This window comes from Tupaia chinensis, unplaced genomic scaffold (genome assembly GCF_000334495.1).
Source record: "Tupaia chinensis unplaced genomic scaffold, TupChi_1.0 Scaffold147554_1, whole genome shotgun sequence".
NCBI lineage: Eukaryota > Metazoa > Chordata > Mammalia > Scandentia > Tupaiidae > Tupaia > Tupaia belangeri.
Genome location: NW_006207406.1, coordinates 180,800 through 208,795, shown reverse-complemented (window position 1 = coordinate 208,795; position 27,996 = coordinate 180,800). Strand labels below are relative to the sequence as shown.

The 27,996-nt window shown below is 37.2% G+C and overlaps 1 protein-coding gene across 4 annotated transcripts in view; it reads left to right on the top strand.

Moving 5' to 3' along the window:
• SKIC3 (SKI3 subunit of superkiller complex) overlaps positions 1–27,996 on the top strand; it is a 114,689-nt gene that overhangs the window by 6,224 nt on the left and 80,469 nt on the right. For all 4 annotated transcript variants that reach the window (XM_027768829.1, XM_027768828.1, XM_027768827.1 and 1 more), the window contains 15 exons: positions 2,017–2,107; positions 3,539–3,682; positions 5,761–5,852; positions 6,571–6,646; positions 8,289–8,429; positions 10,450–10,548; positions 10,662–10,770; positions 19,074–19,214; positions 20,291–20,392; positions 21,222–21,361; positions 24,252–24,338; positions 24,440–24,543; positions 25,531–25,657; positions 26,287–26,466; positions 26,798–26,922. In XM_027768829.1, coding sequence (XP_027624630.1) covers positions 2,018–2,107; positions 3,539–3,682; positions 5,761–5,852; positions 6,571–6,646; positions 8,289–8,429; positions 10,450–10,548; positions 10,662–10,770; positions 19,074–19,214; positions 20,291–20,392; positions 21,222–21,361; positions 24,252–24,338; positions 24,440–24,543; positions 25,531–25,657; positions 26,287–26,466; positions 26,798–26,922 — 1,757 coding nt within the window. In that variant the 5' untranslated portion in view covers position 2,017. The remainder of the gene's footprint in view (positions 1–2,016; positions 2,108–3,538; positions 3,683–5,760; positions 5,853–6,570; positions 6,647–8,288; positions 8,430–10,449; positions 10,549–10,661; positions 10,771–19,073; positions 19,215–20,290; positions 20,393–21,221; positions 21,362–24,251; positions 24,339–24,439; positions 24,544–25,530; positions 25,658–26,286; positions 26,467–26,797; positions 26,923–27,996) is intronic.

Here is a 27,996-nt window from a genome sequence, read left to right as displayed (position 1 = left end):
TGATCTTGTACTTAGGTGTCAGCCTCTTTGAATATAAAGGATTATTGGTATACCATGTTAGCGATCTATCATTTTGGTTCATTTAAAAAAAATAACTTATTAATTTTATTTATCATTATTATTTTTTAATTTGCCCAGAGAGAGATAGAAAGTGAGAAAACAAGCCATCAGGTCTGGAACTCGAACCTCACTTGGCTATGTGGTAGTCCAGTGCCTTAACCCCCACACTTCTGGTCTCCATTTTGATTAGTTTTACTGCCTTGAACATTTGAATCCATAACTACTTAATATTTATCCAACTTTGTTTTGCCTTCATGATAGAGTTGGCCCAAAATACAAATGCTGCTTTTTTTCTTTTTTTAACATTGAGTTGTTACTGAAATTGATTTATTGTAAGCCAGAATAAGTTGTGAAATCATAAACTATGCTAATGTATTTTAAATTAACTTAGTATGTTTTAACATGAAATGAAATACTTTGCTTGCCAACTGAAATATCTTTTTATGACTGAAATCCTTTTGCATATTCATTGCTTCCATTCAGGTTTAAACATTTCATTTCTTTTCAGAGAAAATAATCTACTGACTCCTTACTGTGAAGAAAGTTACTATACTGATTTACAGTTTACAGAACTAGCTTTAAAACAAAGTGCTTTCTTTCTTCTTTTTAGTTTGCTTTAGGGTGTATATGCTCACCAGAGAGAGAGAGAAAGTGAGCAATCCCTTTTCCTCCTTTCTCCCCTAGGGATTTCGGGCACACAGACCTGCCTGACATGTTGTATAAGCTGCCGGTCCTGCCTTAAACTCCATGCCACCTGCTGGCCTCAAAAAATGCTTTCTTAAACTCTTCCATCATAGTTGCTGAAACTGTTCACATTTTACTCTGTGACATGGATCTTGCTTACTATAAATTTGGATTGACATTGGTATATGTTTTGAGTGCTAGTCCATAAGATCATCTGTATTTTTAGACAAACATTTGGAGACTGAGTATAATTCGGTTTTTTTTTTTTTAAGAGATTTTTTTTGCTATAGGGTATGTGTGCTCTCCGGAGAGACAGACAGAAAGCAAGAAATCACTCCCTCGGGGGATGGCCATGCCACAGTTCCTTCTTCTCATCTCTACTCTCTGGATTTTGCGCATGCACACATACATGCCAGGCGTGAGTTTTAAGCTGCTGGATCTGTGACTCGAACTGTTGTCATCCATGTGGGAGTCTAGTGACGTAGCCAGTATACCATCTACTGGTCCCAAGAGACTGAGTATAATTTAAATATGATTTAATTTGAATGCATATTTATTGATCATCTGTAATTTGCAGATACTTGGTCCTGGGGATGACGCAGTAAAAGAAAATGACAAAAATAACTGCCTTCATAGATCTTATGTTTTGATGGGATTGGGAGGCAGAACACAAATACAAATAAATATACTACAGAGTATTAGATGTGATACATGCTTGAAGAAAAATAAAACAGAGAGGTGGTAAAGGAATATTATTGGTTGGTTGAGAGTAGGGCAGTGAGGGACCAGCAGTTGGGGTAATGGCTATGTCGCTGGACTCCCATGTAGCCGACCACAGTTTGAGTCCCAGACTCGGTGGCACGTGTGTGTGTGCGTGCCCAAGATCCTGAGAGGAGAATGGAGGAGAAGGGATTGCGGCGTAGCCATTCCCTTGGGGGGGTGAGTGATTTCTCACTAACTCTCTCTCTCTCTTTCTGGCAAGCGTACACACCCTGTAGCAAAAACTTCTCCCCCCACTCCAAAAAAAAAAAAAAAAAAAAGTAGGGCAATGGAAGGATTATATTTTTAAACAATAGGTCCAGGGAAAGTTCCATTGAGTAAGTGACATATGAGTAAAAATCTGAGAATGAATAAGCTTTGCAAATATTAGGGAGAAGACTCTTCCAGTTAGAAAGAATCACAGGTACCTTTTCAGATGGTTCAGTCTGTTGAAACACTTATAATTATGTAGGTATTATTGTAGATTCACTCAGGCTTTTTTCGCATTGACAGAATGTCCAGCAAGGAAGTGAAGACTGCTCTAAAAAGTGCTAGAGATGCAATCAGAAACAAAGAGTACAAAGAAGCCTTGAAACATTGTAAGGTAACCAATGTGTTTTCTTCCACAATAAAAACATGTTACCCATTTATACACATTATTGATTTGTACTGTGTGAGTTATTTTACTGTCCACGTACAGTAAGAATAGTAGGACATTCGTAGAACCATCAGTGTTTGGACTAATAACCTCCAGTTAGTAGGATGAACTACTTCTACCACACTTAATTTTTGCATTTCTCTATATTGTAACTTATCAAAGCCAGATTCTTAAAACCTGAGTATATCACAATTATCTTTGGATGGTTTGTATTATAAAATGCTACTGTTTCTTAAAGTAGTCATTTTTAATGGTATGTTGACGTTCTATTTGGTTTGGGGTGGAGAATCAAGATTTTAACATTGTTTTGTATGCTGTGGGGAATATTCCCATTCAGAGGGAGCACTTGAATGTGCAGGAGAGAGGATAATAGTAGGGGTGGTATTTATGGGGAGGTGAGAAGATGATATCCAGAGCTTCAGAGGCAGGACCTTTCACCCTTCCTCTATCCTAGCAGAGAAGAGATAGGGGCAGGTCCATGGAGTATTGAGTTTGTAGATTTGGATGGGAAAACAAGAGCATTTCTCTCGTTAGCTTCTATGTTCTTAGAGAAGTGTAAGCTGAGAGTGGAAAGAGAACCTTTAAGAAGAGTTTTGGGGCAAAAGGAAGGTTGAAGTAGTTGTTATTCTTAGTGGGAACACAGCTCTACCAGGAAGGATTGGAAAGCTTACCAGGCCCTAGTGAGTGCCCATTGAACGTTTCATATTATTAAAGTAAAATCAGTGAACTCAGTGCAGTATTCTCCCTTTATACTCAGCTTCTTAGATTGAGAAATGGGGTTCAACTGCGGTTGGTGAGAAAGATGAAAGAGAGAGACTGTACGGATAAGAAAGGTGACAGTGATGGGACGTGGAGTCCATACTGGGCAGGGAAGGTGAGAAGCTGGATGATACCGAGAGTAGAGGATGCCCTTGTGTGGTAACTATGTTTGGAGAGCCCAATCTGAGAAAACATGGTGTGCCCTTTAGACACTTCCATAAGCTTCATTAGCAATGGCTGTGAGAGCATTTCCATACAAAATGCTATCTGCCTGTGATGGTTGGTTATCTTCCTGTTGCTCTGATACCCAGTACCCCATACTGCAGGGCAGTGTGAGGCCAGAGGAAGCTACATGTGTTTATCAGAGAGATGAGGTAATCCCTGAAACGCCTCACTCAAAACTTTCTCTTGCTTTATATACTTTGAATTTTTAAAATTCCATGTCAGGGGCCTCATGGCTACAAAAATCCACTATCAAGAGATAGAAAGGGCTAAACCTCAATATGCAATATGCAGAGAGACAGAAAGCAAAACAGAAAGTGAGAAATTCCCCCCCCCCCAGGGGTATGGCCAAATTTCCAAAATTTAACAATCTACTCTTTCAATTCTTTTAATCAGACGGTGTTAAAACAAGAGAAAAATAACTACAATGCCTGGGTTTTCATCGGTGTTGCTGCAGCTGAGCTAGAACAACCTGATCAGGCCCAGGGCGCCTATAAGAAAGCTGCCGAATTGGAGCCAGACCAGTTGCTGGCTTGGCAGGTATGGAGACCTTTTTTCTTATATTACGGGAAAAGATTTTTGTTTGCACTTTTTAAAGTATGGGTAATAGTGTTAAAATAAGCATTTAAACCTTTAAACCTCCATTTGTTCTGTTTAAGAAAAAAATATAAATACTGGTTTTCCAAACCTTAAAATTACCTAAAAAAAAAAAAGTTGTGCCGCTATGTAACATCTTTCCAAATGGGTTATTTCTAAATGTGAGGACTTAGGTATGAACATGCTTATATAAATCTCTAATGTAATTATATGTCCACGTGAAAGACTTGTCTATACTTTTCTTCTTTTTTTTTTTTTTTTTGGAGAGGTTTTTGCTATAGGGCGCGTGCGCTCGCCAGACAGACAGAGAGAGACAGAGAGATAGAAAGCAGGAAATCACCCCCCAGGGGGGATGGCCACACCGCAATCCCTTCTCCTCCATTCTCCTCTCGGGATCTTGGGCACGCACACACACGCGCCTGGCGTGAGTTTAAGCCACCGGGTCCGGGACTCGAACCGCGGTCGACTACGTGGGAGTCCAGCGACATAGCCATTACGCTAACTGCTGGTCCCTATACTTTTCTTCTTTATGCCTACCTTAGGAAAAAGTAATGCACATTGATGTATTTTTTGAAAATAAAACATAAAAATTTGCAATTCTGTGTCTTTGAGTAGAGGTTACATTCTTTTTTTTTTTTTTAAGTGATCTTAATGTGATTTAATTGGATGCTGCAATTTTTTTTCACATTTAATACTTGTAACTTGTTTCATATCTTAGTTACATTTTTGAGACTGACTAATAGGAAGTAGTAGACTTTGGGGAGTGTGAACCTGTTTGTCACATGAATAAGAACGTGAAGGAGGGTATCTGGTGATGCACTTAGAGAAGTTGCTGCTTTTATAATATATTGATTGATTTAGGATGTCTATTTTTTCTTTTTTTTTTTTTTTTTTTTTTTTTTTTTTTTTGGATTTTTTCAAGCTATAGGGCGCGTGCGCTCGCCAGACAGACAGAGAGAGACATAGAGACAGAAAGCGAGAAATCACCCCCCAGGGGGGATGGTCACGCCGCAATCGCTTCTCCTCCATTCTCCTCTCGGGATCTTGGGCACGCACGCACACGCGCCCGGCGTGAGTTTTAAGCCACCGGGTCCGGGACACGAACCGCGGTCGACTACGTGGGAGTCCAGCGACATAGCCATTACGCTAACTGCTGGTTCCCGGGATGTCTATTTTTTGTTTGAAGCGAAAGCGGTAGTTTCTCCACACTACTCGAATTTTTTTTTGTTTGATCATATCGTAAAGTAGTATCATTTATAGTAGATAGTAAATGAAATTTTCTTGCTATGCGTGCGTGTGCAAGGGTAACTATTAAAGGTAATGGGTATGTTAATTAGCTTGATGGTTGTGATCATCTCACAGTGTATATATCAAAACATCAAGTTGTACACCTTACACATATACAATGTTTACAAATCAGTGATAATAAATCTGTTCAAAAAGGCATTCTGAAAAATTTTTCAAAGTAGTGTCACATGGTCATATCTTAGAATAATCATTAGAAAATGTTTATTTAAGTTTATTAATTTATTCCATAAGTGAGAGACCTAGATACAGTACTTAACCACAATCCACCCCCAGTCTCAGCCTGGAGTATGAGTACAATCATGCCTGGTGAACTCAGGGAGGTCTTTGGACTTGAACTGGCAACCTTCCCTTATGGCTCTGTTTTACAGAGTGTTGCATTTTGCTTCTGTGCCACTGTCTGGTCCCTAAACATTGTTTGTTGTTGTGAAGCACTTTAAATGTATTTTCAGTAATTAAGAGAATGGTATGATGAAACCCTTTATGCCCATCACCTAGATGTATCAAAAATCCACCCGCAGCCATTATTTTTTACCTGTAATTTTACCTACTCCACCTACTCTTAATTATTTGGAAGCAAATTCTAGACATACCAGTTTGTCTGTAAATTATAGTAATCTTTTATAATAAATCATCTTTATAGATTATTTAGCAAAGTAAATGAATGTGGGAACATCACATGTTTTTGTGTCACCATTGGTGCTTTGTCTTTTTAGGGTTTAGCAAGCTTGTATGAAAAATGTAATCACATAAATGCTAAGGATGACTTACCTGGTGTTTACCGAAAGCTCCTGGATCTTTATGAAAGGTAATGAATATATGGGAAAAGGCCAGTTTTGTTAAAAGCATACATTAGAATAAACTGACAAAAAGTTATATAGAAGTAGAAGTACTCCAAATATTTGCTGGGAATTGAGAACCATTTTTCTTTCAAACACTTATCATGGGCTTTCTTGATTTTGATTGAAACAGAATCAAAACACTACTGAATAAAGGTTCGACTCATTTTAGAACTTCAATAACACTTTCAGTTAAAGTGATGTATACAGTATTCCTCACATTTTGTTTTTAAGAAAGATTTTTGCTATGGGATACATGCACTTGCTGGAGAGACAGAGAGACAGAAAGTGAGAAATCACTCCTCAGGAGGGATGGCCACATGCAGTCCTTTCTTTTCAATTCTCCTGTCGGGATTTTGGGCACACATGCACACACACACACACACACACACACACACATGCCTGGCATTAGTTTCAAGCCGCCAGCCAGGTCTGGGACTCAAACTGTGATTGAGAATGTGGGAGGCCAGTGACGTAACCTTTGTGCCATCTACTGGTCCCTAAATTTATTTTAATAAGAGGATCATTATATTAAATTTTAATATAATAGTGTGGAAGATGATATGTTTTAATTTTAAATAGTACCTAATAATATTACTGGGATATTTTAATTTTAATGTTCTAAGTTCTTACTTTCTTTAATCAAGTACAAAATCCCCCCCTTTTTTTTTTGGTTGTTTTTCTAAGTGTTGACAAACAGAAATGGTGTGATGTCTGCAAGAAACTTGTGGATCTGTATTACCAAGAAAAGAAACACCTAGAGGTTGGTTAATGCTTTTCTGGAGTCCTAGATTTCTTATAATCATTTATGGGAAGAAATGTTTCATTTAGCTTAAAGAAAATGAAAAACTAGTATGGTAGGTTATTTGAAGAAATGAAGGGATAGTACAGATCACGGTGCTTTTAAACTGTGAGAATTCAGATTTAAGGTATCATAACTTCTAAACCTTTTTGAAAGTAGGCAGGGTGTGAACTAAATAAGTAGATGCATCATCTGTGGAGTGGGGGGTCCTGTTTGTGGCATCTCACAGCTGATGCGCTCAGTTGTAGTGACTGGGCCATGCAGTCACTCCTGAGTCTGCCCTGCTTTCTCAGTTATTTGTCTGATGCAAAAGCTATGTGGATTGTCTGATCACCTTATTTTTTATGGAGTACTTAATAGATGGGGTTCAGTGTTTTTGTTACTTTTATCTATTGACAGGTAAAAATATTTATTTTTGAAAAGTTGACTATTTTTTCATGTTAAATTATTTAAACTGATATATTAAAGTAAGTCTTTTTTAAAAAAGAATTATTCATTTTTAAAATTTATTATTATTATTATTATTATTTTAATTTGACCAAGAATGTGGGAGGCCAGTGACGTAACCTTTGTGCCATCTACTGGTCCCTAAATTTATTTTAATAAGAGGATCATTATATTAAATTTTAATATAATAGTGTGGAAGATGATATGTTTTAATTTTAAATAGTACCTAATAATATTACTGGGATATTTTAATTTTAATGTTCTAAGTTCTTACTTTCTTTAATCAAGTACAAAATCCCCCCCTTTTTTTTTTGGTTGTTTTTCTAAGTGTTGACAAACAGAAATGGTGTGATGTCTGCAAGAAACTTGTGGATCTGTATTACCAAGAAAAGAAACACCTAGAGGTTGGTTAATGCTTTTCTGGAGTCCTAGATTTCTTATAATCATTTATGGGAAGAAATGTTTCATTTAGCTTAAAGAAAATGAAAAACTAGTATGGTAGGTTATTTGAAGAAATGAAGGGATAGTACAGATCACGGTGCTTTTAAACTGTGAGAATTCAGATTTAAGGTATCATAACTTCTAAACCTTTTTGAAAGTAGGCAGGGTGTGAACTAAATAAGTAGATGCATCATCTGTGGAGTGGGGGGTCCTGTTTGTGGCATCTCACAGCTGATGCGCTCAGTTGTAGTGACTGGGCCATGCAGTCACTCCTGAGTCTGCCCTGCTTTCTCAGTTATTTGTCTGATGCAAAAGCTATGTGGATTGTCTGATCACCTTATTTTTTATGGAGTACTTAATAGATGGGGTTCAGTGTTTTTGTTACTTTTATCTATTGACAGGTAAAAATATTTATTTTTGAAAAGTTGACTATTTTTTCATGTTAAATTATTTAAACTGATATATTAAAGTAAGTCTTTTTTAAAAAAGAATTATTCATTTTTAAAATTTATTATTATTATTATTATTATTTTAATTTGACCAGAGAGAGACAGAAAGAGAGAGGGAGAGAGGGAAAGTGTGAAAGCAAGCTGCCAGGTCTGGTACTTGAACTGTGTCTGACTGTGTGAGAGTTTAGTGCCATAATCAACCTGCCACCTGCTAGCCCCTGATTTATTGAAGCTACAATAACCGTTTTACATCTCCTTTTCAATAGGTGGCTCGGTCATGGCATAAATTAATAAGGACACGGCAGGAAGAAGGTGCAGACAATGAAGAGCTTTGCCAGCTCTGGAGGAAATTGACTCAGCTGTTGGCTGAGAGTACCGAGGATCAGAATAATGAAACCCAGCAGTTGGTATGGACTCAGTTATCTCTCAGTCTGTATAATGAAAATTGATCATTTAATTGAATTTGGGAAATGGAAGCATAATAACATTATGTAGAAAAATACTCTATGTCAGACTAGATACATTGTCAGTATACTTATTTTAATTCATAGAAGCTTTTTATACTGTTAGAATTATGGGCCCACAGTCTCATATGAAGTCTAGATAGGGTAGGATTAGTACTCAGGGTATTAAGATTTCATTCCTCATCTAAATATATGAGAATCCAAAATAAATCAGCTTAATCATTATAAGAGAGAAATGAATTTTCTGGCTTTCACAAACTGCTATAATTTCTAAAAAGTTATACCTTGATGGGTACCTTGAACTAAGAGTGCTGAATTACTTTGCAGTTTAGCAGTTCAACTAAATTTATTAGAGTATTTAGGATTTTAGAGTATGTATCTAGAAAATAGTTCTTTTTAGTATACAGATGTTAAAGTAATTGAATTTTTAAAAAACTAAAAAACACTGGTTTTGAGCCACAATTGGAAAGTATCTCTACCTTCTTTTTTTATGTACAAGTTTGAAAGTCAGTTTCCTAAAATACGTAGCCACTCAATGTACACTTGTTAATTGAATGGTATTTTAAAATACCCTAAGCACTTATGGACACTATAGGATGGGAAATTCATCTTGGTTTGTTCATATGTTCACTCATTAATTCATTCCTTTATTCAGAAAATACTGGGTTGTCAGGGCTGGCAGGTGGTGTGGTGGTTAAGGGCACTGGACTTCCATATGGACGACTGTGGTTGAGGTGCTGGACCTGGTGGCTTACTTTCTCACTTTCCCTCTCTCTCTCACTCTGTGTCTGGTCAAATTTAAATAAATAAATAAATGTTAAATAAAACAATTAAAAAAAGAAAATAATGGGTTGTCAGAAAAGTCATGATGTAAAGTGCTTGGATTCTAGTATTGCTATTCTTTTTTTTAAAGAATTATTTTATTATTTTATTAGTCTTTATATTTATATTATATATATATATACACACACACACATATTTATTTGACCAGAGAGAGAGAAAGAGAGGGCAAATGAGAAAGCAAGCAAGCCACCAGGTCTGGGACTTGAACCGTGTTCAGCCATGTGGGAGTCCAGCACTATTAACCACAGTGTCGCCTGCCAGCCTCCTAGTATTGCTATTCTTCAGACTTATTTAGAAGGCCTCTTTTGGAATTTTCTTCAGAGTTAGTGAATACTGTATTAGAGAAGTGATTTCATTATAGTTCAATCATATCTTTTTCCTTTTTTTACCTAAAGTATAACTCAACGTTATCATTTATTCATTATTTATTTTTAGGAGTTTATGCCTTAGGGCATGTGTACTTGTTGGGAGGAGGGAAAGAGAGAGACTGAGAGACAGAGATAATGAGAGGGAAAGTGAGAAATCATCCCCACAAGGGTAATAACCAACCATACTACTGTCTCCTCCTGGGATCTTGGGCATGCATGTACACATACTTGGCATGATTTTCAAGTCACCAGGTCCAGGACTTGAACTGTAGTCAGCCATGTGGAAGTCCAACACGTAACAGCTGTGCCATCTGCTGGCCCCATTAAAATTTTTTTAAAGGTTGAAAATTAGCTGTCATTGAAGATGCTCCAAATAATGTACTAGTGATTTCAGAAGAGCTATTCAAATATGATGTGAGCAGCAGTACCTAGACTAACTAGCACATCACACTATGCTCTGGTTGACTACTTTATAGGAGACAGCAGGCACTTAGAAAAATAATTTGTTAAATTAAGTTGTTAATTTATAGTTATTATGTGTTAATGCAGTACAGTCTGTGGCCAGATGGAGTTTGAATGTACTCCAGAACCTATATAGACATTTTTTCCTCATTGAAATTGTCAGGATCAGACAATAAAATAATTTGCAGCTAGTTGAAGGATTACTTTGTTTAAGAATTTTATACATTCAGTGATTTATCACATTTGTCATTTAAGTATGCTTATGTGATAGCTTTGTTTATTCGTTTCAGCTTTTAACTGCATTTGAGAATGCTCTGGACTTGACAGATAAAATTCCTAGTGAAGATCACCAACTACTTTATAGGCAGTTCATTCAGTGTTTATCCAAAGTAAGTTGATTTTACAAATCTCTAATGGCACTTTTTTTTCTGAGTATGAAACTGTTCACAAATACATTTTACTACTGCTAGAATTCAGTTTATCTTGCTTTTATATTTTCAAGTTTCCTCATGAGACTGCTAGGTTGAAGAAGGCCTGTGAAGGGATGATAAACCTGTATCCCACTGTACAGTACCCATTGGAAGTGCTTTGTTTGCATTTAATTGAATCAGGTAATTTCTTTTTGGTTATATTTTGTGTTCTAGAGGTGTGTGATTGTGTGGGAGTGATGTTGCTATCGATTAAAAATGTTGTAGTGCCTACCATGTGTAAGGTGTTTCGACACTGATAGACACGAAAGGAAGTACTATGTGTAGTCTTTGTGCACACAGAAAGGCTAGTATAGTAAGTATGGGGATATACAGTGATACAGAGAAGTCTTGAGTGACAGAGTTCCTTATTGTCCCGGGAAGTCTTTTTGATGGTGAGAATTGAAGGGGGTCTTGAATTTTCTGCAGGTATTAGGTAAACAGGAGAGAGTGAATTCAGGTACTCCAGATGACATGATGAGAGCTGTGGAGTAGGGTGCATTTTTTAGGAACAGTAAGATAGGTTGGTTTGCTAGAGTTGAAGAATAATTATTTTGCCATATTTATATTGGGTCATCAGAAAAGTCATGACGTATTTTTTTCTCCGTCTTTCTGTGTAAAATGTGTCATGACTTTTTCAACAACCCAATATTGTGGCTAAATATCGAATAGTTTGGACAGTATTACATAGGGCTATCTATTCTGAAGGTCACAGAAAGGAAAAGATTGACCTTGATGTTGATGTCATGTCATAGTGTCAAGTACACTGTCATGAATACTGTAATATTGCCAAGTAATGAAGTTTGTGAATGAAATTTGTGAATGACTTTTTAAATCAAGTAGAGTAGATTCAAGTTGGAGAATGTATCTTTATGTACTTCATGCTCTTGCATCTTCGTGAACTTTCTTTAGGGAAGAGAGAAAAAGTAATGACAGCTAGCTTGTAGAGGAGTTGGCAAAACCTGTAGCTGGGGATGTCTTGTGCCCCAGACTGGTATTGACAGTTTGTAAGAGGTTGGTCATGTTGCTTTTTCACACCAGCCTCTGTTCTTGTCAGTATCATGCTGAACAGATATTTGTTTTAAAAATAATTCGAATATTATCCTTGTCAATGCTTGTACTCACCTGAAGTGAATAAGTTCATAAAAGGCAGTCGTTGAAATAGAAATAAGAGTGCCTGCACTAGTTTGGTAGTGTTTGTACATTACCACGTGGAAGTACCCACCTATCCAACTCCTCTTTGCTGTGAGATAGACCTCCCTTTTGCTCAGTTTTGCAAAGTGCCTGTCCATAAACTCTTTTTCTTGATTTAAACCAACACATCTCTTGATCAATCAGCATACTCCCTTCACTGTCCTTTTATTATACTAGAGCACTTTGTCAGCTACTGAATTTAAGTGCAAAATTCTACAGATTATTTGTTGATCCTATTTTCTCTAATATTTTGTAAGCCTTTCAGAATATAAGAGCAATGTTTACTTAATAAATCTGCATTATAGGCATATTTATATTTATTGAGGAAGCATTCCACTCTCAAACGAAATTTTACTATCCATTTCATTTTTTTCGAGACTTGCAAAAATGAGTGTATATATGGGAATGCTTTCTATGTGAAAGACCTTCACATGTGTCATTGTAGAAAAATGGATGAAAAACTATTGTTAGCTATAACTGTGAGGAAAAATTACTGGTAGAAAATAATTATTGCACCTGTTTTGGTTCTTCTCACTTTAACTCTTCTTTATAAGTCCAATTAACATATTTTTTCCCCCTGAGGTCTTGGATTTTTTGGTGAGAAGTAAACAGATCCTCTTATTACTTTAACTGAGTCAGAGATATACTTGCAAAAGTACTTTCCACTCCCACGAGTAAATAAAACATAGAAAGTGTCATAGTGAGTCAGTTTATGAAGTGAGAGTCTTTAAGCAAACTTGACGTGAAAGGTTTTATAGTAGACTAGATCAGGTAGATAAAGTGATACAGAAATGAATGAACTAAGGTGATGGTAGTGCTGAGAGAAAGGGACAGATGAATGCAAAAAATGAAAGTGATTTCTTAGAGGGAAAAGAAGGGAAAGTTCAGTTTTAACTTTTGGCTTTTCTGAAATGTTGTTCCATTAAGGAAGATGGTTTGTATGAAAGGTAAGTCGTTGAGAGTGGATATTAATGGGTAGGCAACAGGAAGTGTCCATTCATGGTTGGAGATGAGAACTGAGTGCTGAGTGTAGATACATGATTTAGAAGTTATCAGAACACAGGTGACAGTGAAATGGAGTGGGTGACATCTGAGGACTGTGGGGCAAAAGGCTGAGAACTATACCTTGGGCAATGCTGGCTCATCTGAAGGGAAAGGAAGGAAGAGAAGCAGGAAGTGGAAGAAGAGAGGTCATCATAGAGGAAAGGAAAGAGCATTTCAGAATAGAGATTATTACAGTCTGTCCTGACAGATTGAGCAATTTTATGATTGGGGGCTTTTATTAAGGCTATCTTTTAAATGTTTGTTTGTTTATTTTAGGATTTTACCATAGTGCATGTGTGTGTGCTGGAGAGACAGAGACAGAGAGAGGGAAAGCGAAAAATCACCTCCCAGGGGGATGGACATACCACAGTCCCTTCTCCTCCATTCTTCTCTCAGAATTTTGGGTATGCATGTATATGTGCCCAGTGCCCAAGCTGCTGGGTCCAGGACTTGAACCATAGTGGGCTATGTGGGAGTCCAGCACCTTAACCACCATACCACCTGCTGGCCCAAGATTATCTTTTTAAATCAAAGTGATTGAATTGAGAATTGTATTACAGTGATGGGGAAAGAATAGAAAAAAGTGGTAGCAGGTATAAAAAGAAAAGTCATGCAGGGACTTGACTTCATTTAAGGAAGGGGAGGAAGAAATGAAGTATGGGGAGATCCGAAGCTTTCACAGGGTAGGAGAAGAAATGCAGTAGTGCCGCTCGTCAGGAGGGTTTCAAGAAGAAAGGACTGGTTCACATCGTGAATGTCTGAACGTCTTATGGGAGCCAAGGATAATGAAGTGCACGAGGAGTCTTTCAACACAGAGTTTTTGTATTTTTCTCTGACAGGAAGTTAGTTCCCAAGTCACCCAGTTTCTTCCTATTTTTTTTTAATATTTTTTATTTCATTTTCTTTTATACATTCAATCACGTTATTTAGCTTACAGAGTGAATATTTCAACGTGAACAGTTGATAAAACTATACAGTTATCCTCAACAGAGGATGTCTTTGTCCCATTAATGCTTTGCCTCTCTCTTTTTCTTCTGAATGTCATTCACCAGACTCTACTCTTTCACACACACTATATCTGGTATTTCCATCCATTTACTGTGTTTTTATATCCGTTAGTCAATCAGTTTCTTCCTATTTTAACAGAAGACCCAATGTGTTTCAAAGATAAATGGCCCGATTTTATTATATGGCCTCTGGGATCCATCCCTTCCACCTTTCCCGCTGCTACAATTGCTACAGAGAAACGAGCAGTACTTTTTTCTCTCTCATTTCAGTTAGGAATGAATGGTTTCTACCATTTCCTCATTCTTGGCCTGCTGACATGCCACATGGCACAAGTGAATACTTTGTAATTTCTTTTTGAGGACCAAATGCTTTCTCAGTAAACATAAATATGCCTGTAATACAGATTATTAAGTAAACGTTGCCCTTCTGTTCCAAAAGGCTTCCAAAATACTAGAGGAAATGGGATCAACAAATACTTTGTAGAGATTGCACATATTCAGTAGCTGACAAAGTTCTCTAATAAAGAGATGGGGTGAAGAGATTATGCTGATTGATTAGGAAATGTGTCGGTTTAAATGAAAAATAATTCTCGGAGAGGACTGGAAATGGGTATTTGCAGAACTGAAAGTAAAGGAGGCCTGTCGCTGGCAAAGAGGAGTGGATAGGTAGGTATTTCAACATAGTAAAACCAAGGGAGAGTCTGTCCCTTCTCAATTGTTGGTTACGAGAATTTACAGAATTAACCAGTTCTGGTTTAAGTATATGCCAAGGTAGAGCATCATTCTGGGGTGGAAATTTAATAGTTAATGCAGGGCTGTAGGAAGCTAAGATGAATCATTTCTTGCTTTTTTTCATTGCTCCTCTAAGCCAAATTTTCTGTGTATTAAGAACTGAAAATCTGTAACATCTCCAAAGGTGGACCCTCCCCCCCAAAACTACTTCAGTATCTGCAGAATTTGCTACTGCACAGAAGTTAATAACTGAGTTCTCATCCACCCAGAACAAATAGATTTCATTCTTCTTTATCCTGCTCTGCATGTTGAGACTCGAATATTCATTTTCAAAATGACTCAGTCTGTAAAGCTTTGCATAACAAGTAATGAATAGCTTTCACAGTTGTCATCTCTTAAAGTGTTTTTTTCACACTCAATGACCTTTTGATTTATTTTGTTTTGCTTTGTTGTTCAAGTGGGGGAGGATAAGAAAGCTTGGTTCTTCAAATTCAGGCAGAAAGAGCTTCTTTAGGATTTTGTGCTCTAAAAATATTAGAAAATCCAAATGAAAATAAATAAATGAAAGCCATCAAACTGTATATGTTTCATTCCTTCCTAAGCTAGGCTTATTTAAAAGACAAATTCTATAGTATTGATCAGTTTCTTCAGGATACCAGAAACTAATTAGTTATTTTTTAAAAACTTGCCTCTTTAGGGAGCCAGGAGATAGTGTAGTGGTTAAGGCACTGGACTCCCACTGACTGTGATTTGAGTCCTGGACCAGGAGACTTGAAACTCATGCCAGGCATGTGGGTGTGTGTACCCAAAATCCTGAGAGGAGAAGGGATTGTGGCATGACCACCCCCCAGGGGGGTGATTTCACACTTTCTGTCTGTCTTTGTCTCTCCAGGGAGTGCATGCACCCTATAGCAAAAATCTCTCTTTAAAAAAAAAGGGGAGGGGGAGCAGCAGATGGCTTAATGGTTATGTCCCTGGCTCCCCTATAGCGACTGCAGTTTGAGTCCTGGACCCGGTGGCTGGGAACTCATGCTAGGCCTGTGTACGTGCATGCAGGTGTACGCAAAGTCCTGAGAGGAGAATGGAGGAGAAGGGATTGTGACATGGCCGTACCCTCTGGGGGTGTTTTCTTGCTTTCTGTCTCTCTGTTTCCCCAGTGAGCACATGCCTCTTACAGCAAAAATCTCTCTAAAAAACAAACAACCTCCCCCAATGTTGCTCCTTTTAAAAAGTTATTTGTAATAAGCTTTAAGAAACAGAATTCTATAGATATTATTGACTGTCAAACCTAGACCTCTTCAGAAAATCCTTTACCCTTTGAGTTTTAGTATTCATTAGCTTCAAATTTAGCTTGCCTGTTTGAGAAGTAAAAATAATATTGCCAAACTTTCTGTGATTGAAACAGTGGTTTACAACATGCTTATAATGTGAACCAGTAAATATGTGAACAACTACAAATAATTTATCTGAGAAAAACTGATGCATTCATATTTATATAAAAATATATGCCCAAATTACATGTTGAACCATTATCTCAGTCACACATGTCAAAGATAAATTGTTTTATTATTATTTTTTTAAAGAGAGATTTTTGCTATAGGATGCTTACACTCACCAGAAACAGAGAGACAGAGACAGAGAGACACAAAGGGAGAAATCACCCCCCTGAGGGATTGCCATGCTGTAATCCATTCTCCTCTATAAATTTTGGACAATCAGGGACCAGCACTTAGCGTAATGGCTATGTTGCTGGACTCCCATGTAGTTGACCGCGGTTCAAGTCCCGGTGGCTTAAACTCACGCCGGACTTGTGTACGTACCCAAGAAACCGAGAGGAGAAAGGAGGAGTTTTGGACAATCATACACACTCCTGGCATGAGTTTTAAGCTGCCAGGTCTAGGACTTGAACTGCAGTCAACCTTGTGGGAGTCCAGTGATGTAACCATTATACCATCTGCGGGCCTAAGGTAAATTCTTTGCATATTATCTGTAGGCTATGAATTTTTGTTTTCCAAAACCAGATGCACACCAGTGACCTTCCTCTTTTCATCACAGATATGTTTTCTATAGTGAGGGCAGCTCGTTAGTCAAGGGACTCTGCCTTGAATTGCGTTTTTAAGGAATTAAGAGTTTGGGGCAGAGATGGGAGATAAAATTCTAGTAGCCATTTTCCCTCTTTTTTAGGATGGTGAAGATGAAATTTTCTGTAGTAATTTCAGTCATTACCTATTAACAGACTAACCCCCCAACCCCCCCTTTTTAAGAGGTTTTTGCTATAGGGCGCGTGCGCTCGCCAGACAGAGAGAGGCAGAGAGAAAGAAAGCGAGAAATCACCCCCAGGGGGGATGGCCATGCTGCAATCCCTTCTCCTCCATTCTCCTCTCGGGATCTTGGGCATGCACGCACATGTGTCTGGCGTGAGTTTAAGCCACCGGGTCTGGGACGTGAACCGCGATCGACTATGTGGGAATCCAGCAACATAGCCATTACGCTAACTGCTGGTTCCAACAAACTAAATCCTTTTAAATATCAATTCATGTTATTTATTGTTTATTTCTTTTTCTTATGATAGAGTGTACACACAGACACGAGAGGGAGGGAAAGTCGAGCAGCTTCCATAGTGTCTGCTCATGCCACAATCCCCGTTCTCCTGTCGTCCAGCCTGTTGGATCTTGGGCGCTAGTGTGTGTGCCCAGCATGTTTCAGGCTGACAGGGTTGGGGATTTGAACCGTGGTTGTCGTATGGGATCTGGCTTCCCTTGATAGTGTATTACCATTGCACTATGCGGCCAGCCTTCATGACATTATGTTTAAAGGTTCATCGTAATATTTAGTAAATGTATAAAATGTCTTGCTAGTGTCTACTCTCTTAAGTTATCATTTTGCTACAGAGGCAACAGAGGCAGGGTGTTTATGTTAAAGTCTAGTATACACCCATCATTCATGAAGTTTCATTTCTGGACCTCTAGTGTAAGCATCATCGAAGAACGTGTTAGAAATGTGTATTCTCAGCTCTCACACCAGATGACCAGAATCAGAAACCTTAGGAGTGTGATTCAGCGTACTGTTTTACTTTGTCCTCCACGTGATTTTGGTGCCTTGGGTAGTTATTGTCTAGTTTAGATAATACCATTAGGGAGATCAAAGGCCTCTGGCTTGCTTGGGAGGAGACAGAGTGTATGGAACTAGGGCATAATCTATTCATGGTATTTGTATTTATGGAAGCAATAGTGAGAACCTATTGACAGAAGGAAATTCATGCCTGGAAGCATTAGAGAAGCAAGCTTGTATCTTTTTTGCTGGCTTACCAATCAAAGTAGTATTTCTTCCAATTTGTTTTCATATTTTGCCAAACAGTGGTGAAGTTTTAAGTTTCTTTAGCTGTTATGAATTCTTATTTTTGTACTAATTTGGATTTCTAAGTCAGTGTATAACATTATTTACAGATTTTGCATTAGTGTGCATCTGGCTTTAAAAAATCTGAAATACATAGCTAAAAGATAATATGCACATAATTTACCTTTGACATCTGTGACTGAAACAGTGGTTCAACATGTAACTTGGTATATTTTATATGAATATTAATGCACCACTTTTTTTCAAATTATTTTTAGTTCCCATATTTACTGCTTCAAGTTGTAAACCATCTTAATGATATTTTAAGAATTTTTCTATGTGATTAAACAATTTGTTAAAGTGGTAAAAGCTATTCAGTTTATTCTGAAAACCAAAATCACATTTTCCATTTGTTGGTGTGATTTTTCTGGGCATGGAAATCCTGATTGATTGAGGCTGGAGGAAAAGGATATATAACAGAAACATAGTGTTTGCCAAACAAAATGATTTTTCTAGACTATATTAAGAAATAAATGCAGATTATTAATAAATGTATGATTATTGTGTAAGCTGAACTATTAGCTTATGTAGAAAAAGATAGTTTTATAAAAGTGCGGACATGGCCTGCTGATCTTAAGGAGGTAAGAACTCATCAGCGTTCTGATGAGTAGTCTGCCCATGTTTTGATCCTAGAATGCTGGAAGAGTCCACTGTCCTGACTCCTTCTGTAGCCAGGTATGGTTACCCAGGGAGAGAGGCTGATGAAAATACTCCCCTTCGACTGAAGTCCTTCATGTAACAGCCAAAATGGTTATCGCTGAATAGGAGAGAGAGACCTGGACGTGACTTGGCTCACTGGCAAATAGCAGGAGGTCTCTTGTTTGAAACCTTCAAGCATAACTTCAGGTTCCATGTCTATGGGTGAAGTGGTTCCTGTTTCCAGCATTTACAAATGTGAAAGCATAATTGTCTTTATGAAATGTTAATATTCTTTGCATTTGGTCTATTTAAGTTTTGAATCCTTGGAGCCAGGATATGGTGAAGGCTAAAGATAGCTTTTGCAATTTAAGTATGTGGATTTTTGGCACTTATAAACTTGGGATATGAATGCTAATTTTTTTCTTTTAATTCCAGGAAGTGTCACTGATGAGGGACAACAGTATTGTTGTAGACTAGTGGAGATGGATTCCAGAAGTGGCCCAGGCCTCATTGGCTTAGGTATTAAAGCATTACAAGACAGAAAGTTTGAAGATGCCATTGGAAACCTAACAGAAGGTAAAATGCAGCATATAGCATGTTACGTGAAAAAGAGTTGTGATTCGGTCGGTAGGCACTTATCTTTGGGCATTTTTAAGGAATGTATATCTGAGATAGAAGGGGAAGAAAAATGTACATACATTCCCTGCTTAGGTTTGAATTCCAAGTCTGTCACTCACTCATTTCAAGACCTTGAGAAAGTTAAACATTCTGTGTCTCAATTTTCATTTGCAAGATAGGGAATATAGAATATATACATACAAGCCTTTGGAGGACTTTAACTTAGTATTATCAGGCGTGGTGTTTCTGGATGAACCTACATTCAAATTTAGATTTAAAAAAATATTTTATTTAACTTTATTTATATATTTATTTATTTATTTAAATTTGACCAACAAGGGACAGAGAGAGAGAAAGTGAGAAAGCAAGCCGCCAGGTCCAGTACTTGAACCATGGTCAGCCATGTGGGAGTCCAGCACCCTTAACCACCACGCTACCTGCCGGCCCCTCATATTGGTATTTGAATAATACATGTAAGCCGGACAGGTAGATGAAGGAGATAAAAAAGGAATAGTTTGAGCCAAAACATGAAACTGTGAAATGGCCTGGTGTAAGAGGAACACTATTGCTTAGGAACCTGCAGGTAGTTCACAAGGTGTGAGAATGAAGCATAGGTCCAGGAAGGGGCAAGAAGTGGGTTGTAGTGAGGCCTTGCATTCTTTCTTAAGAACTTCGCACACTATCCTGAGGGCAGTCGGGAATCAGTGAAAGGTTTTAAGCAGGGAAATTTCATAATATGATTTGTATTTTTAGAAATACTCTGGCTACAGTGTAGAGAATGCATTAGAGTAGATGACAGGCACTTCAGGGATCTGGGATGAAGATGGTGGAGGCCTGAAGGGAAATGGTGGTGGTGGCGGTTAAGAAAGGATGTGGAGGGAAATGGATTGGGTAATGGAATCAGTGTGACTTTCACCAGTGAGAGATCAGAGCTGAAGACGAGAGGAGACTGTGATTCAGAGGGTAGGTGGTGGCGGCATATATCTGAGTAACTCTGGAAATCTTATTTTTTGTGATTGTTTGTATCCTTGCAGGATTAAAGGAAAGCCCTCTCTGTACCATTGGATGGTATCATCTGGCAGAAGCACAAGTCAAAATGCATAGGCATAAGGAAGCTGTCCTTTCTTGCAATCAAGGTATTTTTGACATCTTTTGGGCTTAGAATTTAGGGTGGGCAACTCTGTTTATTTTCATCTTAAAGGAGAAAGGTAGTAGTTTTATACACCCAGATGGTATACTTTGTATTTTAAATTGCTGACTAAATTTAATTGAGGTTAAGTAAATGCAAAGTCTGCATACATGTTGACTGGTATATTTATTTTTGAAATGATAGTGAATGCTTTTCAGAGGGTTTCCTGCATTTAGAATTTTGACACAATCCATTTAATATTAGAGGGAGATGCCCTGTCTTCATAACAAAGATGTCAGGGCTTTGATGAGTTCTTCATTTTTCTAATACAGATAAGGGAGTCTTAGAGACCTTGGAGCCTATTTGAATGTGATTGAGTGAACTGTAGGGATAGGAAATTCTAAAAAGTCATTCACTATTCCTGACCCGCTGGTATCCTAGCCTCTGTAACTGAGAAACAGTTCACCCTGGTTCATTCTAAGTCAGCCTCTTTCTCCTTCCAGTATCCTTAATTTGCTGGCTTTGTTACAGTTAGTTGCTTTGGCTAAGGGCTGCCCTTTGTTATATGACAGCTATAGATAGCTGTTATGTTTCAGATGCTCAGTTTTATTATATCATGAGAAGATAGAGGTTTAAATTAGAATGTATTGTGTTTTAAAGTCAGACCTTTTCATATAGAGTCAGAGAAGAATTTATATTTGTCTTTGGCTTATTCTTCATGTATATTGTTTTGGAAATTTATGCTTATTACATTTGCAATCTATTGTATGTTATCCTTAAAGGGAAAAAGTGAAGTGAGATGGTTATCTTTATTCAGATGTCCTTAATTTTGTCAGCTCTGAAGAACATAGATAATCTCTCTCTGGTTGGTGGCAGTCTTCAGCAGAAGACCCTCTGTCTCCAGTTGAAGGCAGAGGCTTTGATCAAGCTCTCAGATTACGAATCTTCAGAGGAAGCACTTCGTACTCTCGATCAGGTAGTCTTATAATCAAGATTTTGTCCTCATCATTAATAAGTTTCCAATCGACAGTGCAACAACCACTTTCTCCCTACCACAAATGCTTACTTATGTAGATTTTGTGTCGGAAGTAGGAATTCACTGATCTGCACTTTTATAAAAAACACTCGCGGGAACCAGCAGTTAGCATAATGACTATGTCGCTGGACTCCCACGTAGTCGACCGCGGTTCGTGTCCCGGACCCGGTGGCTTAAAACTCACGCCGGGCGCGTGTGCATGCGTGCCCAAGATCCCGAGAGGAGAATGGAGGAGAAGGGATTGCGGCGTGACCATCCCCCCTGGGGGGTGATTTCTCGCTTTCTCTCTCTATGTCTCTCTCTGTCTGTCTGGCGAGTGCACGCGCCCTACAGTGAAAATCTCTCCAAAAAAAAAAAAAAAAACACTCGTGTGATTGGGACTCCTGAAGTTATTTGTTTTTAGTTAGGTTCTTACTCTTTATATGAGGCAATTTCTTTATAGCTCTTATTCTCCTGTCTTCATCTTTGCCCTCTTAGGTTATTGCTACTTGATTATTATTAATTTGGGATTTCTAAACTTTTCTGTATAGAAAATATTTTATAGATCATTGACAGTAATAGCTGTGAGAATAATTAAGGACAGTAATAGCTTTTGGGTAGAGAATGTTGCTTATCTGTTTCATTCAAAGAAACATTGGTATTTAAAAAGGAAATGATTTCTTAGTGTTTTTGGTTCAAGCAATTTGAAATTCACTAACGAGTACATTTTGAATTATAACATTGTGCTTTAAGGATTTTTATCAGGTAAAAGTAGTTTCTTGTCTGAAATTATAACTCTGTCTCAGTGTATTATAGTGTTTTGAGTTTTTTTAATAAAATCATTGTTTCGTGTAATTAAAAGGCTTTGCATTTGATATTCTTTAAAAATTACAACAGTTGTCAGCATCCTTCAAGAACCAATATCTATTTTTATTCTTTCCTTCCCAACAATAACGTGCTTTATCACTTCATATCTTACCAATAATTTTTTTTCACACACTCAAAAAAACACAATGAAAAGTTTCTTAGGGAGCTGGAGAAGTCTGGGTCCAAGATAAAGTGTCTAATCTTGTCATGTTAGAAGGGCTACCAGGGCTGTGTCAGAAGTTTGCAGAAGTGTAAAGACATTCTCACTGCCCAAGAGGGTACCTGTAGCAGCAGTGGGTTGAAACACATCAAATGCATTTAAATCCACGTTTCATGATTTACAAAAAAAAAAAAAAAAATCCTTGAGAAACCAAAATTTTGGAGGATGCTAAGTACCCACCTGGAAAGAATCCTGTAATTTATCCTGCCTTTCTCACATGAGCCATTCCTCAGGGTAAGGAATAGCAAGGGGGGAAAATTTCTCTTCGTTGAAGTATTCCATGTACTAAGGGAAGAAGGGATGAGCAAATTAGAAAACCACTGTTTTGCAGTCGCTAATAAATTTATACATCTGAGCATCGGGGATCAATGCCAATATGAAAGGAAAGACAACCAGACACAACCAGTATAAGTACAAAGGAAGTGTCCTTTCCAAAACATCTGGCCTGAATCAGATCAAGCTTCTAGACCTAATCCCCCACGTACAGAAATACAGAGGACTGAGGAGGAACCCGTTAGGCGTTAGAATACATTCGTAAAATCCAGACTGGAGATGCTGGGGCACATGGGCCATGTTGACAACAGTTCAATTGTCAGGGAGAAATAAAAAGACACAGAATAGAACCTTACAGATGAAAAGAGATTTAAGAGACTTATCAGTCCATTGAAATGTATATACCTTGTTTGGATTTTGATGAAAACAAATCCTTTCTGAGACAATTGGAAAGTTTGATATTAAGCATGTATTGTTACTTTCGTTCAGATATGGTAATGTGGTTATGCCATTTAAAAGGAACTGATCTTGTAGATATTGTTCTAGGTTGAACATCCCTAATCTGAAAATTTGAAATCAGAAATGTTCTAAAATCTGACACTTTTTCAGAGCTGACATGACATCATTAGTGGAGATTTCCACACCTGACCTCATGTCAAAATGCTGGAATACAAAAGTAGTATATAAAATTACCCTCCAGTTGTGTTTATAAAGTACATATGAAGCAGAAACACATTGACATATAGACTTTGGACTCATCTCCAAGATGCCACATTGTTGATAGCAAGTATTTCCAAATCCAAAAATAATTCTGAAATCTGAACATACCTAGTCCCAAGCATTTCAGATAAGGAATAATCAACCTGTATTGAAATGTCATAGATGAAAATTTCTAATATAAGATTTGTTTCAAAATCATCTGAGCTGCAAGTATGGTCAAATGGGTAGAGGCAGAGATGAAAAATGATTGCCTTTGAATTTATCAATTGTAGCTGGATGGTAGATACAAGTGCCTTATTATACTAGTCTTCCTAATTTTTTTTTTTTTTTTTGTAGAGAGAGATTTTTGCTATAGGGCATGTGTGCTTGCCCAAAAAAACAGAGAAAGACAGAGAGACAGAAAGTGAGAAGTCACCCCTCAGCAGGGATGGCCGTCCTACAATCCCTTGTCTCTTTCTCCTGTTGGGATCTTGGGCATGCATGCATACGCGCCTGGTGTGAGTTTTAAGCTGCCAGGTCCGAAATTGCGTGGGAGTCCAGCGACAACCATAATGCCATCTGCTGGTCCCAATCTTTCCAATTTTTTTATATATTTGAAATTTTTCCTATTAAAAAGGATACAGGGAATGAAAGTGTTAATAGTGGATAGAAATCAGGACCACCTACCTATTTATTCTATTAGGACCATGCTTTGCTATGTTCATTCTTTAAAGCAAACATTGTTGTGGTGTTAAAGGAGATTTATGGTAATTATTTACAATTATACTCTAGGCTTCTGATGCAAATAATATCCCAGGACTCTTGGTTCTCAAAAGCTTGGCCTATCTGAACAAAGGCTCACTAGATGAATCTACAAAGGTTAGTATACTTTTTTTCTTTTAAATTCAAACTAAGCATATTTCGGAAGTTGAAAGTTATTTTTATTTGGATATAAAACTGACAGATATCTACTTTTATAGATTATGGAAGATCTCCTCTCTTCTTACCCTGAACTAGTTGAAGCTCGTGCCCTTGAGGCTTTGATTCATTTTACCAAAAAGGACTATTTGCAAGCAGAAAAATGGTAAGGATGTATAGTTTGCTCATTGATTCGGCCATCTCTTAATTTATTATAGTTCTCAATATCCAAAATCAGTGGGCTTGATGAAAATCCAATTTTATATAAATTTGATCTTTGTAAGCTTTACGACTTAGTATTTTTAAGAAATGTATTTATCATGTGGCATAGTAACTAAAAATAATCTATGTTGGGTTTCAGATCTAATTAGCTGATCATGAAGTTTAGTAAGTGGGTATAACATTTGGTATATACTCTGAACACTTCTTACGAGGCAGTGCTAAAAGGCCATTGTGCTTTTTTAAGCTCATCTCCAAAAATAAATTACTTTTGTTCATTATAATCTAGATCCTAAAATAATGCCTTATTTCTATTTGGCATCCTTGAACCACTCAAATTTTGTTCCAACTAGGAATCATCTATATCATTCCTATGTGTGTGTATGTGTATATATATATGTGCATATATGTGTATCCATACACACTTGTACATTTGCATGAATGATGCAGAAGTATGGATGTGTATATATACACACATGTATATGATACATGACACATATATATGATGATACATATATGTGTATATAGAGACATATCATTCATGTGTATGTGTGTACATATATACACACATATAGAATGTGTATATATACACATACAGATACATATGAATGCATATATTTTGTATATATGCATATATACGCACACACACATATATTATACACAGACACAAATATACATAATGTTCAACAAGTGAGAGAAGAGAGAAAGACACACAAAAATGTGACTTCCAAAAGTTTGTGAATTAAAGCACAAATTTATTTTGGCAAAAAAGTTTTTAAATTCTTGAGTGATTTTTTTTGGTAATATGAATTTTCTGAGTGTTCTGAAGCCTTTGTATATGTACATGCATGAGTGTGTATATACATACACATATGTATTCATTTATTAATTGATTTATTTTAATATTCCTTTTTCTTTTCCTTTGGTGACTTAGTTTTCAGAGAGTGCTTGAGAAAGATCCTGAAGTTGCTGAATATCATTACCAACTTGGGTTAACGTACTGGTTCATGAGTGAAGAAACAAGAAAAGATAAAACAAAGGCTCTTACCCATTTTCTGAAGGTAGACAAATGCTAGTATTCAGTTCTGAGTTGGAATGGCATTTTGAAATCATAAGTGATTATCGTGTAGATAAGATACTTAAAATGATTCTTTATGGAAATGTTTTTGCACTTCATCTCACACACCTAAGTTTTTGTGAGAATGTTACGTGGATTTTCAAGGAGAAAATGAATCCATAACAATATAAAGGTTACTTTGTAATAAGTAAGTATATAGAAAATAAGACATGATTATTACTGGAAAACAATACTGTTCTCAGGTAATTTCCACTGAGTTTAACAAGCATATGAGTCTGGATGTTTAGCTTCTTGTCTTTTTAGATGTTTAACATCTGTTAATTCTTACATGTTCATCTTGATTTATAAGAGCAGGTTAATTTAATAGTAATTCTGATCTCAGGTTTACCCAAGAAATAATGTTTTTACATTTCTGTTTACTTTCTAATGCTGTGAAGGCCAGATTTCAAATCTGTTTTAAATCTACATTAAAGGGTGTTTTGGCATACTTTTATATATTTAATAAAATTCTTCCTTTTTTCTTTAATCTTGTGCATTTTTCTTTTATATTTTTAAAGATACTCAACCAACTGAACTTTTAATATACTACTTTTGTCAATATTTATTTCAAAGGCTGCAAGACTGGATACATACATGGGCAAAGCTTTCTGCTACTTAGGCCACTATTACAGAGATGTTGTGGGAGATAAGAGCAGAGCCCGTGGGTGTTACAGGAAAGCTTTTGAACTCGATGACACTGATGCTGAGTCTGGAGCCGCAGCGGTTGACCTCAGTGTGGAGCTTGAAGATATGGTATCTAATAGCCACTTCACCTTTTGGGCTTTTTATCCCGAGTATATCAATGGAATTAGTTTTCTATATATATCTACTTGAAAGTCATCATTAGTTTTTGATTAACATTTTGAAGATAAAATAGAAATATTTTTGCCTGTATTTATAACTTTTCATTGACAGATATTAAATTATGTATCCCTTATTGTTGAAGCTGTAGTTTGATGTATATTGGTGTAAGTTTAAAGAAAATCAGAAGTGGGAAACAAAAATATATTTGTGTATTTTGCATGGGTATTCTGTATTTTTGTGATACTCAATAGCTCTGATATCCGTATTTTCTGATTATTAGGAAACTGCCTTGGCTGTCCTAACAACAGTAACTCAAAAGGCAAGTGCTGGAACAGCAAAATGGGCGTGGCTCAGGCGAGGACTATACTATTTGAAAGCTGGTCAGCATTCTCAAGCAGTGGCTGAGTAAGGCATCTTCTTATATTTAAACTATGCTACACAGTATAACAATTTCTTTCCTTCTTATTTTTAAAGAATTACTTATTGGACCAGCAGGTGGCATTGTGGTTATAGCGCTGGACTCCCACATGGGCAACTATGGTCCAAGTTCTGGACCTGGTGGATGAAGACTCATGTTAGGTGTGTGTGCGTGTATGCCCAAAATCCCAAGGGAAGAATGGAGGAGAAGGGATTGTGGCATGGCCATCCCCTCTAGGGGGTGATTTCTCACTTTCTCTCTCTCTATGTTTCTGGTGAGCGCATGTGCCCTAAAGCAAAATCCCTCTCTCAAAAAAAAAAAGGAATTATTTAATTTTAAAAATTATTATTGGGACCAGCATTTGGTGTAATGGCTATGTCGCTGGACTCCTATGTAGTTGACTGTGTTTCGAGTTCCGGCCCAGAGACTTGAACTCACACCAGGTGTGCGTGTGTGTGTGCCCAAGATCCCGAGAGGAGAATGGAGGAGAAGTGATTGCAGTGTGACCATCCACCCTGGGGGTTATTTCTTGCTTTCTGTCTCTCTGTCTCTCTCTCTCTCTGTCTTTCTGGTGAGCGCACATGCTCTATAGCAAAAACCTCTTCAAAAAAACAATTATTACTATTATTAGTAGTAGTTTTTAAATTTGCTGCAGAGCTCATGCACTCACCTGAGGGAGAGATTGAGAAAGAGAGAGAGAAAGTGAGAAAGCAAATTGCCAGGTCTTGGACTCAAACCGCAGCTGGCCATGTGAGAGTCCAGTGCCTTAACCATTGTACCACCTGCTGGCCCCAGTATAATAAGTTCTTAAATTAAACTTCATTTATACCCAAATTAACTTTACACGTTGCCTTTTACCAGATTGTTTTCTGGGATAAGACATAGCAGAATTTATTTATAATTGATTGGTATTGTCTGTAAGGCAGTGGAATTGGAAAATGAATGAAATATCTTGTTCTTAAGGAGATAGTCCAGTGAAATGGTAATAGTATCGTACAAATAGCAAGCAGGTTGTCAATAGAAATTTGAGTAATGACGAAAAACTGAGGTATACATTTTTG